Source organism: Populus trichocarpa, chromosome 15 (genome assembly GCF_000002775.5).
Source record: "Populus trichocarpa isolate Nisqually-1 chromosome 15, P.trichocarpa_v4.1, whole genome shotgun sequence".
NCBI lineage: Eukaryota > Viridiplantae > Streptophyta > Magnoliopsida > Malpighiales > Salicaceae > Populus > Populus trichocarpa.
This window is the reverse complement of record NC_037299.2, coordinates 14,383,662-14,402,225: the sequence shown is the minus strand read 5'-3', so window position 1 is coordinate 14,402,225 and position 18,564 is coordinate 14,383,662. Positions and strand designations below refer to the sequence as shown.

The 18,564-nt window shown below is 32.6% G+C and overlaps 2 protein-coding genes across 4 annotated transcripts; both read right to left on the bottom strand.

Moving 5' to 3' along the window:
- Window positions 1-6,526: 6,526 nt before the first annotated feature.
- Window positions 6,527-10,356, bottom strand: LOC7454462 (uncharacterized). Its single transcript, XM_002321834.4, has 7 exons — window positions 10,069-10,356; window positions 9,937-9,968; window positions 9,355-9,452; window positions 9,169-9,251; window positions 7,817-7,894; window positions 7,627-7,728; window positions 6,527-7,058 (listed from the first exon to the last, which is right to left on the bottom strand). The coding sequence occupies exons 1-7, from the start codon at window positions 10,162-10,164 to the stop codon at window positions 6,765-6,767; spliced, it is 783 nt and encodes a 260-aa protein (XP_002321870.3). The 5' UTR covers window positions 10,165-10,356; the 3' UTR covers window positions 6,527-6,764.
- Window positions 10,357-11,547: 1,191 nt separating this feature from the next.
- Window positions 11,548-15,060, bottom strand: LOC7454461 (probable fructokinase-7). 3 transcript variants are annotated; one of them, XM_024585989.2, is made up of 7 exons: window positions 14,870-15,057; window positions 14,087-14,295; window positions 13,589-13,801; window positions 13,266-13,463; window positions 12,975-13,115; window positions 12,187-12,303; window positions 11,548-11,888 (listed from the first exon to the last, which is right to left on the bottom strand). In XM_024585989.2, the coding sequence occupies exons 1-7, from the start codon at window positions 14,889-14,891 to the stop codon at window positions 11,748-11,750; spliced, it is 1,041 nt and encodes a 346-aa protein (XP_024441757.1). In that variant the 5' UTR covers window positions 14,892-15,057; the 3' UTR covers window positions 11,548-11,747. The 3 variants fall into 3 exon arrangements, with proteins under 3 accessions (XP_024441757.1, XP_024441758.1, XP_024441759.1); XM_024585990.2 differs by having other exon boundaries at window positions 14,750-14,876; XM_024585991.2 differs by lacking the exon at window positions 12,975-13,115 and having other exon boundaries at window positions 14,870-15,060.
- Window positions 15,061-18,564: the final 3,504 nt, after the last annotated feature.

Sequence of the window (18,564 nt, the reverse complement as noted above, 5' to 3'; positions counted from 1 at the left end):
GTGGCTTCCTTTTTAACTTTTTTTACTCTTTGAAGCGCTTCGAGAGAGGACCTTTGCGCAACTTGTTTTGTATCCATGTTGCTCCCTCATCTGAGGCGCAGGTAAGATGATGGCTTCTTTTTTTTCTTTTTCTACTCTTTGAAGCGTTTCGAGAGAGGACCTTTGCGCAACTTGTTTTGTATCCATGCTGCTCCTCATCTTAGGCGCAGGTAAGATGACGGCTATTTTCTTTTTTTCTTTTTTTCTTGTAAGTTGATATTTCCTTCCTCCAGCAAGAGGTGGATTTATAGAAAGGCATCATCCGCCACTTTTCCGATGACTAACGTGACAATGGCCTTTTTTCCCCTGGGGCCACTTAGCCACGATGCTAGAAATAAAAATAAAAATAAAAATATTTTTTTAAAAAAAAACATAATCTTATTAAGCCAAACTTAGCTATTCTAATTTTAATAAAAAACTTTTTCTTATTTAATATTAAAAATACATTTTTATGTGTTGTTATTCAATTTTTAACTCATATTTTAATAAAAAATAATTAAAAAATAAAGGTTTACGATAACATAGAATATCAGAATTAAGAAAGCAATTTATTAAAGAGATAATTACTGAATCATATATAATTATTATAATATAAAATATTATAAATATATGATTTGATTTTTATTAGTTATAAAAAATAATTACTATAATATAAAATATTATATATAAAATTAGTTGATGTTAATTATAGAAAACAATCTCATGATAATTATTGTAATATTTCTTTAAATAATATAACTAAAGATTTTTTATATAAATAAAGCTGAAGTGATAAACATAAAAAAAAAAAAAAAAAAAAAAAAAAAGAGAAAATAGACTAGGGAACAATTCTACGTAGTTAAAGGAACAAAAAAAACCCTAAACCACAAAAAGAACCCTAAAGCCACAAAAATACCTAGAAACCTAAAACCTTTCTCCCCCTGCAGCCGCCCCTAAACATAAAAAACTCAAGCTTTCATCTTTTTCAAAGGAGCAGCATTCCCATTTTTGCTCCGGCCATCTTCTTCCTTGGACTATCCCTCCTAAACCAGCCGCTCAAGCCCCCTTCTCCACACTGTTCCCCCATCTTCTTCTCCTCTTTCAGCTAACAGCACAGAGCTCCTCCCTTTTGGTTTTTTCTTCTTCCTCAGCCGCCGGACACAAGCCTTCCCTTCCACCCCCTCTTAGGCTCCCCATTTTCCCTGATTCCTCCTCTGCCCGCCGCGGCCTTTACACCCTGTCTTCTCCAGACGCAGACTTCCCTATTTCCCCCACAGACCAGCCAAGACAGATCCACGGCCTCCCTCCCTGAGCCGGCTCATTTCCCTCCAACCAAAAGGGAGCAGCCCGCAGGCCCTCATCTTCGCCAAGACACGAACAGGCCACCGACAGCTGCACAGACCGGACGGAAACCCAAAGCCTAGCAGCCGGCGGCCCCCTGGGTCTTGCCGCCACTTGAAACAGGGAAGAATGGGAAAGAAAAAGAAAAGAACAGATCTGTAGAGAGAAGCAGATCCAAAACGGAGAAGAAAAGAAAGAAAAACAGACCCGTGAAGGAGAAACTAAAACTAAAACAAATTGCTGTTGCGATTCGTTGTTTTTGCAGGTCACGGCGTCACCGCCGGCAGAGAAGGGGAGAAGAGAAGAAGCGTTTTCAGATCCCAACGTTTCTGGGATGTCTACGGCGGCGCGTGGAACCACGCGCCGCCAGTGTTTCTGTGACCCAGAAGCCTTCAGGCACTGTCCCCGATTTATTTTTATTTTTGTATTTTCAGATATCGATGTGTGTATTTAGATACTGTTGTGTTTTGATTTTTTTGAATCTTTTAGTTATTTTGTAAACATGGTAATAATGGGTGAGAAAAACATAATACATAGGGGGGTGTGTGTTATATTGAATTATAAAATCATAAAGATAAAAAAAAATGAATTCAATGATCAAGTATCATAATGATAAATAAAATCATGTTTAATTTATAAGAACATGTTTTTATATGATTTTTTGGATTTAATAACTAGTTTATTAAAGTCTTAAGAATTTAAGAATTTAATTAATATGACTAATATATGGTTTTTTTACTTTAATTGTGATTAAATATAATGTTCGTGTTTTTGACAAAGAAAATATAAAAAAATGTTCTTTGTTTGTGTATTCCATACCGTTAATATTCTAATATGTTTTAAATTTTTTTTTTTATACAAAAAATATTGGAAGTTTTGAAAATATGTTTTTGTATGAATTTTTTAAACACGATAAAAAGTTATTTTCTTGTATTTTTGGATTTTATATCATGTTTATAAAACTTCAAAGGATATTGGTTAATATTTTAAAAAATAAAAAATTTTATTTTGGAGAGAATTCATCTACTATTCATCGTTAATGTTTGGATAAAAAAATTTTAAAGGGATAAATATTCAAAATATTAATAGAAATAACTTGTTATTATTCACTGTTAATATTTGGATAAAGAAACTCTAAGTGGTAAATATTAGGGGTGAGCAAATTCGGTTTGGTTCGGTTTTTACCTAAAAAACTAACCAAAATCAAATTTTGAAAAACTTAAAAATTCAAACCGGAACCGGTTCAAACCGACCGGTTTCGGTTTGGTTTTTTTAACAGAAAAATCGAAAAACCTGTATTATTATTTTTTTTGCTTTTTTTGGGTTTTTTTAGGCTTTTTTGGGCTTTTTAATGGGTTTTCTGATGGGCTTTCTAATGGGCTTGTAATTAATGTAAATATTATCTAATTTTGTTACAAAATTCTATAATATATTTAATATTTTTTATCACTAAATATTCATTTATATTAAATTATTAGTGCTAATATTATGTTTAATATGTTGCAAGTCTTTCTAATATTTATGTTTTGAAGTTTGGACTCTTCATGCATCAAAGTTTAAATAACACACACACCAAATTAAAATTAAAATTACAAAGCATTGCCTTCAAAAGGGTTTAAAAAAACAACAAATAACATTACCATAAAAAATAAAATACTTCATGCAAAAAATATAAATCTTCATTGTGCACATCATCTCAATCAAAAAGCACATCAAGATGACAAGAACATTGCACTTTGATTCCGTAATACCATTGACATCAAAACCTGAAAATCAAGATCTAAAATTATAACATGATAAAATAAATTAGAATATGTAAAATTAAAAGGTAGCATTTTACCATCAAAGTAACTTTTGAACTAATTATCATCCGTTACTAAATGTAACTTTCCACCAAATTCTACAAAATAAAAAATTAGACATGTTAGATGATTGCAAATAATTTAATTAATAAATAACAAAATAAAAGGTGCAAATTTCTAAAAAAAATTACCTGACTCAAGGTTTTCGTAGGTTTCAAGATTATTTATCAAGCTTCTAATATCAGTTGGAATTGATCCATAATGCAACCAATTTTGACAACAAATGAGTGCTTGAACAGTTGCTGGAGATAGAGAACTTCGAAATTGATCAAGTACACGACCACCTATGCTAAATGTTGATTCAGAAGCCACTGTGGATATAGGAATAGCCAGAACATGTTGTGCAACCTTTGAAAGTGTCTTATATTTCAAAGCATTACTTTTATTTTGGTTGATATGTTGTAAAAAAAATTATGTTGCTGAGTGCTCAGATTGTATTTTGTAATTTCAATAGACAATAATACAATATATATATATATATATAACATTATTCTCTTTTCATAAAATAAAAAAAATTCAGTTTTCAGAATTGATAAATTACAATCCACCGAACCCCCCCTTTTTTTTTAACACAGATAATAAATATTATTCTCTGTTTTTTTAGCACACAGCACACCATAATAATGGATTAGCATTTAGCAATGATATTTAAAACAAATGTCTATCGGGGAAACTGTCTTTTTCTATTTTTCTCCCTAATGTAATAACATCAGGCTCATAATACCAATTCACCGCATTGGTATTGCAAGCTTTTATCATTTTTTTAGTATCATTTTCTTCTTCAGTCGCTTGGCTATTGACATAATGAGATAATTTTTCTAATCTTTTACCAGTACTCCACCTCAGAGTATGAGTGGAATTCAATCTCTAATCTCTAGCTAAAATGGCACAAAGAGGTTTCTTTAGTAATGATCAAGTTTTACCACTACTAGTGCCAATTATTCCCATTTCTTTCAGTGATGTGCTGTTAGCTTTAGCATTTGGAACAATCAATCTACGTTTTGTATATTAAATTAACATGCAAGAGTTTGCATATTAAATTAACCCTCATTCCGATATTAATCTAGATTCCATTATTTTTTCATTGCTACTCATGACCTTAATAAAACACGAATTCATTAATATATTATCTTTCTCAGCAAAGAAAAACACATTGTCTCTGTCATAAATTTCTTCTTAAGAAGTTTATTAAAAAATAAACGGAATCACAGAGCATATGTTCAAAAAAAAAAAAAAACAGAGATTGACAGAAAAAAGAAACCATACCTGGTGTGACACGATTCAAGGTCGGGTGTGAGAGAGGGAGGTGACTGCCTGACTGGATCTGGAGTTGGACTCTGGAGGTTCGGTGAGCCGGTGTGGTGTGTGTCCTACGATTCAAGATCGGGTGTGACCGTGTGAGAGAGGGACGTGGCTGACTGGGGTTTGAAGATGAAGATGGTGGCCGGCGGGAGAGGGATGTGGTTGGCTGGCGTTTGAAGATGAAGATGCTGGGAGAGGGATGTGGCTGGTTGTGGTCCAGTAGATGAAGATGGATTGATTTCGTTACAGATGTGAAATTGTGAATTGTGAGTTGAGGGAGTGGCTCAGGAGCAAGGAGAAAGACGGCTGGAGCAGGAGTATGGATGCTAGGGTTAAGAAAAGTAACGCGATTTTTTTTTGTATTTATAGTACCCCTTAAACCGAACCGGTTCGGTTTGGTTGGGGTTTTTCCGGTTTCAGGTTTCTGAAACCGAACCGAACCGAAAATTTTTGCAAAAAATTTAATCGGTTTTTTTTTTCGGTTCGGTTTTTTCGGTTATTTTTTTTTCGGTTTATTTGGTTTCTCGGTTTTTTTCTCACCCCTAGTAAATATCCAAAATAATTTTCTAGGAATAACAAGTCATCACATATCCTTAAAAGAAACCTTGATTATAATTGATGACATTTTTGACTCCACGGTTTACGAGCCGTGAGAGTATGAAATACTAAGGGAAAATGAGCTTTTAAAGCACATGAAATCTCCTTGGATTTCTATTTTAATAAATTTAATTTGAATCAAACACAGATTTCAAGAAATCTGCATTTGTTCTTCTTGGCACTTTCTAGACATATTTAAAGATATAATTAATATTGGGCAATGGTTCTTGCTTTCAGACTTAGAACCCAAATCTATTTATCATAGCAAACCTGTCCTAGAAAACCTATTTAAGAGAACACTAACATCATAGCAATTATAAGGCAAACCAAACACCAAACAGCTTACCTTAGGTAAGGCGTACTAGGGGTGTTAATACCTTCCATTTACGCAACCAGTCTCTTATCTTAAAATCTCTGAAAGATCAATTAGGTTTCTTAGTGATTATAATACTAGGTGGCGACTCTCTTATTCACAAAAACAAACAAAGACCCCGAAACCAATCGAGGGTTCGCCGCGCTCCGCCACGAGGGTGTGATATTATGTATAAATTCATAATCTTAGATATTAAAAAAAATATTTTTTTAATGTTTTTGAAATATTAGCCTAATTATCATGACTTTAATAAATTAGTTATTAAAACTCAAAATACATGCTAATAAATATTTTTTAAAATTTTTTGTTGTATAAAAATATGATATGAAAATTTCTTATAAACTTGAGATACTTGGCTATATGAATGAAAACAAGACTTTTTATATATATCAAATTTAATATCTACAGTATAAAAATATAAACCAATATTAAACAAAAATAATAAAACAGAGAAGATCACAAATTTTAAAAGGATTTTTGGTCTGCTTTTTTTAATTTAATATATTATATATTATTATTATATTATATTATAATAATATATAGGGATGGGCTTGGAGCAATTATGTGGGTTGAGCTCATTTTAATTGGACCGAGATTCAACACAAAAGAGATAACCAACATTGGCCTAAAAAAGTGTTGGGTCCATATCAGCCGAACATGTCTTCTTTTCTTTTGTTTCTTCTTGGACTGGCCGGACCAATAAGAGATTAGGACAAGTGAAAGAATACACGGGGTAGAAAACTAGCAACATATGAAGGGAAAGGAAGAGTGTAGAGATTTCAGCTTACAGCTATGGCCAGTTGAAAAGTGAGAATGGGGAAATGTTTGTTTTACATGGGAAAACAATATTGAAGGACCCTATTTGTGACACAAATGAAGCAATGGTGGCAAGTCAGATCAAATAACACTTCTATATCAACAGATTATGGACAGGTGAGATAATACATGGGCAGAAAATATTAACCTGCATGCCAAAGGAAAAGGAGAGTCTAGAGTTTCAGTTCACAGCTTTGGCCAGTTGAAAAGCGAGGAATAAGAAATATTCTTGAACCATACTTCCTTGAAGGATGAATTGATGGCAAAGGGTTAAGTCGCAATGTGAAGTTCACAAATTCAGATTTAATTATCTATATCAACAGCTATATCCAATTTAATAAATACAGTGAGAAAAATCAACCAGCATACATGAAATAAAGAATATTCTCGATAGAGCAAAGTTGAAGTGCTTGTCTCACAGTTTCCGTGTAGGAGGAGAACTTGAAATCCTGATTCTAACTTCTACCATCTACATCAAATCCTGCCCCTGTCCAGCCAGGTTGGGCAGGTCCTCTACCCTTGGGAACAGCCCCAATTCCCCTTCCCCTTCCTTCGAAATGGACCTTTTTCTTTCCTCTTCCTAATCCCTCAACATTAGGCTGTTGATTTTTCCCATTTGTGACTTGGACGTTTCCCCCATTTGCTTGGTTATGTGCAATTTCAGCGACTCCAGCATCAGGAGCTGTTGAAAGTGGAATTGAGGAATCTTGAGCGGGGCTGTTTGATGCAGGTCCCGTTGGTTTTGCATCCTGTGGATGACCACAAGTGCAAACTTTCAACAATTTCTCTACTGAAATGCAATGTGTATATCAGTATATGCCTATACTAGCACACAGTGGAATAGCTTGATGCAATGCACACGAGAAACGCAGCCAAATCATGACAGTACATGAAACATTCTAGAACATTAGCCTCCTTAAGGGCAGTCACTTTCAGAACACACCAGGTGTTATAAAATAAAATTTTCATTTTAGTGCAGTCCAAAACAATTTCAAAGCCTAAAATGTCCCAATTGAGTTCCTGTGCATATGTCCAAATACAAATTTCCAAATCACCAGTATCGGATGCTGTTTCTTAGCCTGTTTATTGTCATCTGCTACACTAAGAAAATAGCAATAAACTTCCACTGCCTCATTTGGCTAAGTAAGTTACACGCACATAAGCAGTACCTTTTTACACATGCACAATGCACTCCTAAAGAAAGTGCAGTGGTTGACCCATGACCATGAAAAATCCATGTGACTGTAGGCCATGAGAGTGTTGTCCAAGCAACTCACTACATGTATCCATAGATAAATAGATAAAAAGAGTGCTTACATGAGGAGGAGAAGACATAGATGCTCTACTCGGGTTTAAGGCTTCCAGACGTCTTTTTAATTCTTCAAGTCTAGAAAACTGAGAGTGACTGCTTTCTTGAACCTGCTCAATATATTAAATTGAATTGAGAAAACCCAACAAACGTTAAGGAGTAGCAAAATTCACATCTTCATTTAGAAAAGATCCTTACCAGCTGATTTAAGTCTTCGCACAACTTCTGCTTAATTTCTTCCTCTTCCTTCACGACTTTTGTTGCTGCTTCCAAGGCCTAGAGACAGCCAATAACATCCACATCATTTCAAATGAAAAAGGAAATTAATTTATCAACAACATTAATGTATCAACAACAAAATATCTAACAAACTCCCATGGTGTGCAGAAAGAAAATCATGAGCCCAATAATACATTTCCATCTCACGGCAATCAATGATTCCAAAATCAACAGAAACTAGTGCTTAAAGCGCACTTCTTCATTTAGCAAAACAGAAATGACCTTTTGATTTAATCAATTTATCAACAACATTAATGTATTAACAACAAAATATCTAACAAACTCCCATTGTGTGAAGCAAGAAAATCATGAGCCATATAGTACATTTCCATCTCAGGGCAATCAACGATTCCAAAATCAACAGAAACTAGTGCTTAAAGAGCACCTCTTCATTTAGCAAAACAGAGATGACCTTTGATTTATTCAATTTATCAACAACATTAATGTATTAACAACAAAATATCTAACAAACTGCCATTGTGTGCAGCAAGAAAATCATGAGCCAAATAGTACATTTCCATCTCAGGGCAATCCATAACATCCAATGATTCCAAAAGCAACAGAAACTAGTGCTTAAAGAGCACCTCTTCATTTAGCAAAACAGAAATGACCTTCGATTTTTTTCCTTTTCTTTGGCCTTTTTCAAGGAGTTCAGTGGATGTTTGAAGGGGCTGAAGGCAGAATGTGTTTTAATTTTCTTCTTTTGCTGTACTTATATTGGAAAGTACCTTATTCTTTTTTTGTAATATCTAATTTCCACATCAAATTAATATTCATCTGTCCGAGAAAAACAAAAACAAGACAAAAAAGATTTGGTGCATGCATGGTTGCAGTGTCTTCACCCACAACCAAAAAGCGTTGATATGTATAGCCCTATCATTGTTCAACATTGAGTTCTTAGCTAAAAACTTTATCCCATTTTATCAGTCTTGTTCAAGATAATATGGACATGCTAGACCAGTTCTAATCTTACAGTTTCCTCTACTTTAATGTATAGGTTTCTTAGTTCCAAATAATTGAGGCTAAATTTGGTTGATAAAGGTAATGCAATGAAAGAAGAAATTATGCAGAACACAGTGTAATGCAACTGAAGAAGGAACCAGTTGTCACTTTCTTCTTCCATCACCCAACATTACATTCTACCAAACACATCAACAATCCATTTTTGGCATCCGGAAATCATGCTATCCACTTTGTATTGAATCATTCAAATGCAACTATTATTATTATCAATAAAAACTACTGAGTTCTCGCCATGAAAAGCAGCAAACCTTCCGTGCTTCTTCTTCCTTCAACTTAGCAACACGAATTCTTTCTGTTGACATTTCTATCTTCTTCCTCAGATGTTCAAGTGCTTAATTTCATCCACACACCACCATCCACAAAACCAACATCAAAGTCAGCAAAATTACTATAAACAAGAGTAAAAACGACAATATGGAAACATACATACCAACCTGCTTTCTTAGGTCCAGCCGTTAGTTTCATCTCGAACGTAAGATTCCCTAGCTCTCGCTCTACATCACGAATCTTCGAATAATTTTCCTCAATATATCTAACACAAAAATAACCAAACAAATTCATAAATAAAATTCTACTAACTAACTTTTCTTTTTGCAAAATTCTTAAAAGAATTAAATTCTATTAAACTTAGTGAACAACAACTAATTTTCTCGAATCCAATCATCAAAACAGGCTTCACCAAATTAATTTTTTTTCTTCTAATCCTTTTCTTTCTCAGAAATAGATTAAAAAATAAAAAGTACCAAAAAAATTCATAAATAAAATTCTAATAACTTACTCTTTTTTTTTCTTTTCAAATTTCATAAAATAAATAAATTCTACTAAACTTAGTGAACAACAACAGCAACTAATTTTCTCGAATCCGATAATCAAAACAGACTACATCAAATAAATTTCTTTTCTAATTTTTTCTCAGAAACAGATTAAAACACTAAATAAACACATTAAGGTCACTACATTTTCTCATTATCAAAAGATAATTACGGATCTAAATAAACGAGAAATGTAAAACTTACTTCCTTAATTGAAGTTGCTCTTCTTCGATTATCTATCATTAAAAAATAAATAAAAAATCAGAATTATTCACATTCGAATACTCGATAGATAAATTCTAATAATTATCAAAAGAGAGAGGTAAGGAGAGATACCTTCTCTGTGTAGGCAATGACCGGAGCTTCTCGAGGAAGACCGTCAGGTCCGATCTCCGGTTTAAACATCGTCGACGGATTAGTAGAAGACGACATTTCTTTCTTTCTGTTCCTCTTTGGGAAGTAATGTGTGATTTCTCCCCAAAAAATTCGAGTAATTATCAATTAAACAAACTCTGAACCGAAAAAAACAATCACTGATTTATTTCTGCTATTTGCCTTTTTTTAATTATTTAGGGAGAGTGTTTCGGTGGCTGATATTTCGGGTTGGAAATCGGTTTGAAATTATGCCGTGGGAGTCTCCGTCCCCAAGTTGTTAAAAACATTCCAAGGGCAAAATTTAATTTTGGTCCTCAGATCTAGAATGTTACACTTCTAGTACTTTAAAATTTTATTTTTTTGTTGTTGTTAAAATAGTATTCTAAATCACTAATTTCATCGCACGAAAAATTATAAATTGTCAAATGATGGAAGGTTAGACATTTTTTAATTTTTTTTCCATGTGGCATTTGTGTATTCGTTAAAATTGAAAAAAAAATGTTTAATATATATTTAATATTTGATTTTGATAATAAAGTATTACTGAAATTTTACTAAAACTATAGCAAGAATATACAATTAGGTTATATAGAAAACTTCTTTTTCTAGGGTTTCATTGACTTTCTTTGATAATAAATTATTCTTGTTTTTTTTTTTTTTTGTATTTTTCTCCCCCTGCCCTTTTCATTTATCTACTGGGGTGTTAGAATTTGATTTAAAAATCCATTCTTTGTTAGAAGTGAAGAAAATTGATCAATGTCATTCTTGTATTTATATTAGGTTTTTGTTATAAGAAGGATGTTTTTATATTTTTCTTTTATATTTTTTTAGTTTGTATTCAACTATTGATTCTTGTGGATGTTAAAAAAACATATCTTGAAAAATCTTGAACTATAAGGTTTGAAGTGGAAAATTGGTGAATTTACGAGGGTGAAAATGTACTTGACAGAAAATTTAATTATGTGTAATGCCTAAATTGCCACATCAATCGTGAGTCACACTGGACCTCCTTGACTTTGTGCCATGCATGTGATAGGCACGTGAGATAGGAGAAAGCGATGCAGCAATTTTTGGGAATTTATGTGAAATCACGATCAGATCTTTCAGGGGTATCTAAAGTAATGATTGATTTATAGAGTGTTTTTTATTTGAAATTATATTAAAATAATATATATTTTTAAAACAATTATTTTAATATCAACCTTTTAAAATAAAGCTTTCGCATATTCTTGATCTTGATAACTTTTGGTTATTTGGCCATCGCCATGCTCGAAGATTTATTCCATCTTCCGAATGTCTTGAGCCATAGATTGTTCAGATGGAACAATTATAACAAACACGGGTAGAAAAGAAAGCTGTCACGCTTGTGATCTAGAGGCCATAGCTGCTGTGTGCAAATGAACTCGAGCACGGGACAGAGTTGCAGTTCATCTGATCATGTTGAGACAAGATTTGAGGTCATTGATTTTATTAAATAACCTAATCTATTACAACCTTTTGGCTTCATGGGCGTGTAAGAGAAATACAGCAAGCAAAATCCCTAGGTGCTATGCAACGAATTCGAACTGCTACAACTTAATACAAGAGAGAACGTCAAGGACTGATTTATGTCTGAGCCTTTCATCTTGCAGGGACTTTCCCTAAGAGTTTAAGGACAAAGTCCCTAAGAGTTTAAGGACAGCATCTTTCGTGGGTAGTGCAGGGATAGCACCTCTCTCTGTTACTGTCACAGCACCGCAGGCATTTGCAAATAGAAGAGCTTCTCTTAATAGCTTCTCATCCTGCATGAAAGGAGGGAAGGGGACAGTTAGGGGTCAAGGTTGAATTAGGAGTTCTTACAATGACATTATATTTTGGGAAATATTAATACTGCTGAAGTGCAAGCTTATTTGCACAGTTCCATTACAAATGGTGTCTAGACTCCCAACGTAAGATTCTGTTCTGTTTTGCAGCAAAGGAACATTCTGATCACAAGGTTTTATGAAATCCACTTTAAGTTATATTGATGGAAAGATTTCAAAATAAACAATGGGAGAAAAGGTTCTAAACCATTCTGATTTTGTATGCAGCTACACGTACCTCAAATAGATTTAGGTTAGAAGCTAGGTTGCTCAACATCCCACCAACAAAAGCATCGCCGGCACCAGTTGTGTCAACGGGTTTCACCTTAACACCAGGAACCCAGCCTTTGAATTCCTGCATTAGTTTTTAGCTGATTGTCAGTTCTAGTACCACATCGGAATATCAAATCATATCATATCTGAGAGTAACCACCTGCTAGCAGTGCTGCAGTCACAATTCATTTTTCAGAGTTTCAAAAGGTTTTACTGACTATCAAGCACCTAAACCACCTAGACCTGTAAGTAATTTTGCATTAGATACACCTACATATCAAAAGGTTCCCCAAATTCATTCAGATCATTCACTTTGTATGGTTCCAACTTCAGTACTTGCATACTGTCATTATTGAAGAAATTCAGCCAAAAAACATTTATCTGCAAATCATTTGGTAGGACATCGATGACTAGTGTTTCTTAAAAGATTATAACAGAGATTGGAATAGAACATCAGTTATTAATATGATTCAAATATTATCCAAACACGATAACCAAGACTAATAGCTTGTTTCTTTTCACCAAATGGCTTGTTACTTCAGGTCCTTAGCTAACATGAACTAACATCACCAAAAATAAAAACAAAGAGGATGACTAGTTTAACAGATAGCCTCTCCTAAAAAAACTAAAGGGACATTTTTGGAGTTTGCCTGGTATAGAATTCAGGGTAGATTAGAATCTAGATCCTGCGTTTAATTTGACCATTGATGTTTGACATGAAGATTATTAGGCAATAATAATCAGTAAGGTTACCTTGGTGTAATATCGACAACCCTTTGACCCTTCAGTTACAATCAAAAGCTTCAGATTGGGATGAAAAAGCTTGTCCATGACCACTTTATCATCATTAGGATCATCACATCCAGTTAAGAATGTTATTTCTTCCTCACTTATCTACAATTCCATATAATTAACACAATGAGTTCCAAATATATTTTAATGAAATGCTTGCAATTGTTTCGCTTCCAAATAACAAATTTGAGCTGGTATTTTTTGCTCATGCAACGATGTATAAATTCCGTAGTTTTTTAACTTCAACCACACCTTAATAACATCAGCTTGATCCCATATACTCATTATGCCTTCCCGAGCAGCCTCTGCTGATGGCCATAATGCCAATCTCAAATTTGGATCATAAGAAAGGATGCTGCCAGACTTTTTGGCAATTCTCATTGCCGCAAATTGACTTGACCTGCAAGGTTCTGAAATCAAACTAATTGATCCATAATGAAAGATCCTGGCCTGCAATCAATACAATTTTAAGAGTTTGAAATTTTTCAAATGAAAACTTGCAAGAATTTGAAAATCTTGTGCAATATGCTCTAATATGCTCTATCTTCTTACTAAAACCAAAAGAGAAAATAGACCTGCTCAAGGAGGTTTATGTCTAATTCTGATTCTCGAAGAAGCATGTCTGCACTTGGATGACGGAAAAACAAGAATTCACGTTCACCATCATCTTTGAGCGTAACAAATGCCAGAGCAGTCCTTGCAGTAGAATCAAATCGCACGCCGGAATTATCCACGTTGTTTTGTTTCAAAATGTCAGATAGCATATACCCAAATTCATCATCACCAAGCTGCAATAAAAGGTCAGAGAAGTTGAATTAAGACCATGCCTAGATAAAAAGTAAGGATTCATGGACACCAAAATTGTTCACGACATAAAAAAAAAACAGGGGGCTGAGATCCTGCAACAGACAGTTTAGTGCGGAAGTACAAAATACCATTTGGCCAAAAGTTTAGGCTTCATTTACTCGATGCAGAAAACACCAAATGAAGACAAACTACCCAAGTATTATGCACGGGCTACAACAGCAAGCCATGACACAAACAAGTAATCAAAAAACCATATTCAAATGCACCTTGCCCATAAAAGCTGATGAACCATCTAGTCTTGATATACCAACAGCCACATTAGCAGGAGCACCACCAGGAGCCTTCTTGAAAGCAGGTGCTTCAGCTAGTGAAACCCCAGCAACTGTCGATACAAAGTCAATCAACATTTCCCCAAAACAAACAACTAGCGAGTCGTTCGCTCCTTTCATATTCGATGCATGATCATTAGAATCACCTACACATTTCCAATTGCTTGATATCAGAACAATCCACATACAAATAAATGCAATAACACTCACCAAATTGGAGCCAATAGTAACACCATAACTCCCTATGCTATTCCCATGAAAAGAAGTTCTCTTTAAATCAGATTCAAATTGAAATAATTCTAACTAGCTGTAATTTAACACAAAGTTGCAATCTTGATTAGATCACAAATCAATACTCATTGATAAATTCAAAAATTCAATCCTATCATTTTCAGAGGTGGCCCCTGTAAAGCACTATAAGATAGTATATACCAACTTCATTGAACAAGATAAAAAAGAAGATCTTTCTACAAGACTAAAAACATAGAGAACAAACTAAAGAGGCGTAAAGAAAGATCTATTAAAGATAAAACAAGAAACCCAACATCAAGAATCATACACACAAAGATTAAAAAAAAAGGGGAGAGAAAAACACAAAACCTGCTCAAGCCCGGATAAAAAATCATTGAAAAGAACACGAAAACAAAGAAACAAGAAACACAGTATTGATCAATCAAGAAAGCAACAACTTTTAAGAGAAATGAAACAAACGAGACTTGCATGGAACGTGATCCTCAGCCATTTAACAAGCGTTAAAACCAAGAGTCCAGAAAAAGATGGAAAGAAGAAGGAGGAGGAGGTTTTGTGTAGTGTGGTTGGGTGGCTTATAAAGAAGAGGAGTCGAGGAGAAATAAGATGGAGGTGGTTGTTTTGTTGTAAACGTCCACCCTCGTGAAGGATCGTTCAAAGGGCCAAGTTGACAATGAGAGCCCAGGCGTCTTTCTTTTTGCGGTGAAAATATACTTTTAAAAAGTTTTATTTTTAATTTTTTTTTATTGTTGTGATATTTTAATATTAAAAATAATTTTTTTTAAAAAATAAAAAATATTAATTTATAAATGTTTTGAAAAACAATCTTCACCTCAATCTTAAATACCATCTTAATGATAAAAAGATATTTTTTAAAAAAAAATCTAATCCTTGCTAAATCTTAAAATAAAAACAACTTTTACTATATTTTCAAATACTATTTTAATGATAAAAATATTTATTTATTTATTTATTTTAAAACTTGATTTTTATCTGAAAATAGATGCAAGTTTATTTAATTAATTCGCTGATCAATTTGGATTCTTGATGGAGATAGATTAGGTAAATTGTTTTCCTATTTTTTTTATTAATTTAAATTAGTTTAGTTACATGTGAGCTGACTGAATAAATTTTATAAAGGTGATTTAAAATATTTTAACAATATATGTACCTTAATGCGTTAGTCATATAATTATTTAGGAACATAAAAAAATAAAAAATAAATATATAAATGAATAGAGTACGTAGATTTGTAAACTTACACACTCGTGAAGGATCGTTCAACGGGGCATGTTGACGGAGAGAGCAGCACACCAATCAATGAATGATGAAAAGATAACTTTCATTCTTTTTATTTTTATTTTAAAACCTGACTGGACAGGACAAGATCTGAGTTCATTAAAAAAAAAAGTGATATTATTTTAATAAAAAAATTATAGATTGTTTTACCCTAATCCATTAGGACGTGAATTAACTTAATGTTTTTTATTGGACATAATAAGTCAATTTTTTTCATGTTTTTTCATTAATATATACCAATTTAGATTATGGGTTAGTTAGGTCGACCCAGTAGCCGTTTGTTTACGCATGCAGTAGTTTTTACTGTTAAAGCAAACCGCACATGTTGAATGTTTGATAAGGCTCAACAACATATTATTGTTCATGTGGGATCCATCTGCTTTTTCTTTAAACCGCAGGTTTGCGGAAAGTGGAGAGTGACTTCATTGTTCTGGCCATTGTTTCGACCGGATCGAGTCCGGTTCAAAACTAAATGTATTGAACCGAGTCTGATTCAGTTAAAAAAATTTAATTTTTAATTATGTTTTATTCAAAAAAAATTAATCTATTAGGACAAGAATTAATTTAAATATAATTTAGGACAAGATCTATAATTTTTTTATTAAGTTTTACCCTAATCCATTAGGACGTGAATTAACTTAATGTTTTTTATTGGGACATGAAAAGTCAATTTTTTTCATTAACATATACCAATTTAGATTATGGATTAGCTAGTTCAACCCATTAAACTAATCATGAGAGTGCTTTAATCATATAATTATTTAGTAACATATGTATATATATTTAAATGAATAGATTACATTGTTTTTGTTGATCAGAATACTTTTATCTGCCTAATCTCATTATCTTAAATACAATTATTTGGATCAAGTGGCAGAAATAAATTAATAAATTATTATCATTTGTACCATATATTAAATTATATTTACTCAATTTGAATTTAAATTTAAACAACATAATAAAACATCATATAAAAAAATTTAAATATATATATTTGTTCACATGGATACATCCCAAATTTCATGTTTTTAATAAGTGCACGGCAGTGTAGGGGTCTAAGAGCCTGTTTATTTTCGCTTTTAAAAAATATTTTTTTATTTGCTTTAAATTAATTTTTTTTGTGTTTTCTCATCTTTTTATGTGTTAATATTAAAAAATAATTTTTAAAAAATATATTATTTTGATAAACTTCCAAAAAATAAAACACTTTAAAAAACTAACAATTACTATTACATTCCCCAGCACCTCATGGAAAGAAAAAAAAAAAAAAACACAATCCATTGTTATCTCTTTCACCCAACAATCTCTCTCAATCTTAGGCTCTAAATCATCGGGCTTTGAATCTAATTGCTAATCTGGGTCGGGTTGGTCAAGAATAACATTGTAGGCATGATCAAGCATGCGTAGATTCTGATGAAGTGAACCTTCATGACATCGTGAATGACCACATCAATGAAAAGAAACTGGATCACGGCAGCATAATTGGCTGGAAAGTATCATCAAGATGCATGCTATTCTAATTTTAAAACATATATTGGGTAGATTTGTTGGAAAGACACAGTACTAATAAAGATATAGTTTTACAATTTTATTGAAGAATATAGTTATAGTTTGATCGCAGGTAGAGAAAGTCAACCAAAAAATAATACTTTTAAAAGTATAAAAACGACATCACATTAACTAAAAAGAGATTTAAAAAAAGAGTTGAAGATTTGAGAAACTGTTTTTATTCATGGTGACCTGAATTTTTAACTGGAAAAGACATATCATCCATTCTTTTATATATATATATATATATATATATATATATATATATATATATATATATATATATTATTTTATTTATTTTATTTTCCGATCAAGACTGATTTATGTATTGGATGGACCACATGTTAAAATTTAGAAACTAAAGAAACGCGTCGTTTTTGTTGGCGCACAAAGGTGCAGCCGTCCGCCAATGGTTTTAAAAATACATGGGTGGCACAAGCAGTGTTTTTTTGTATGAACAAGTTTCCTCCAAGGAAATTATTATCTCAAGAGATATAGCTAAATAGTAATTATGCATCAATATTTAATTCTTAGGATATATTTATTGAATCTGGGATCTCATATTTCCTCTATCCCTTGATGATGGTTCTTGTGCTAACATTTGATTTTTATTTCCTAACCAAATAATATAAATATAAACTTATTTTTATGAATTATACCCCCCTCTCATGCTTGCATAAAATAGGTCTTGGTAATTCTAAAAGATATAGTTTAAGTGGTCAGATTTTAGGTTTGTTTCCTAGAGATCATCAATTCGAGTTTCACAAATCTCAGGATCACTGGAGGCTTACATGGTCGTTAACTTCATAGCTCGTGTGATTAGTGTACGTAAACTGATCCGGACACCCACGTTAAAAAAAAAATAAACCTTGACATGATTTTTTTTAATTAAAATGGATAAAAGTGGTGTTCCAACTTGAAAAAACTTGGTGATTTGAAGTGACCTAATCGAGGGATGGTAAGAATTAAAGCTTCTCAATGCATCCAAAAAAAATATATATAAAAAATCAGAATTGATAAGTTTAATAGTATCGGTCTTTTTGAGGTATACGAGACCTTTACATAGTCGAAAGGTCGTATTGCTACTAAAAAAACAAACAACACAAAATTCAAAATAAAATAATAAATCTAAAAAAATTTAGAAAAGGTAATAAAATTACATCAAATGACAACTTCTTAACCTAATTTCAAGAGATCAAGCTATTTGATAGGCAAAATCCTTCATCACAAGAAAACTACCTATAAAATTAGTTTACTTGAAAAAAATTACAGTTGATTCAAAATATTCTATTATCATCCTTCTAAATCACTATCTTGAT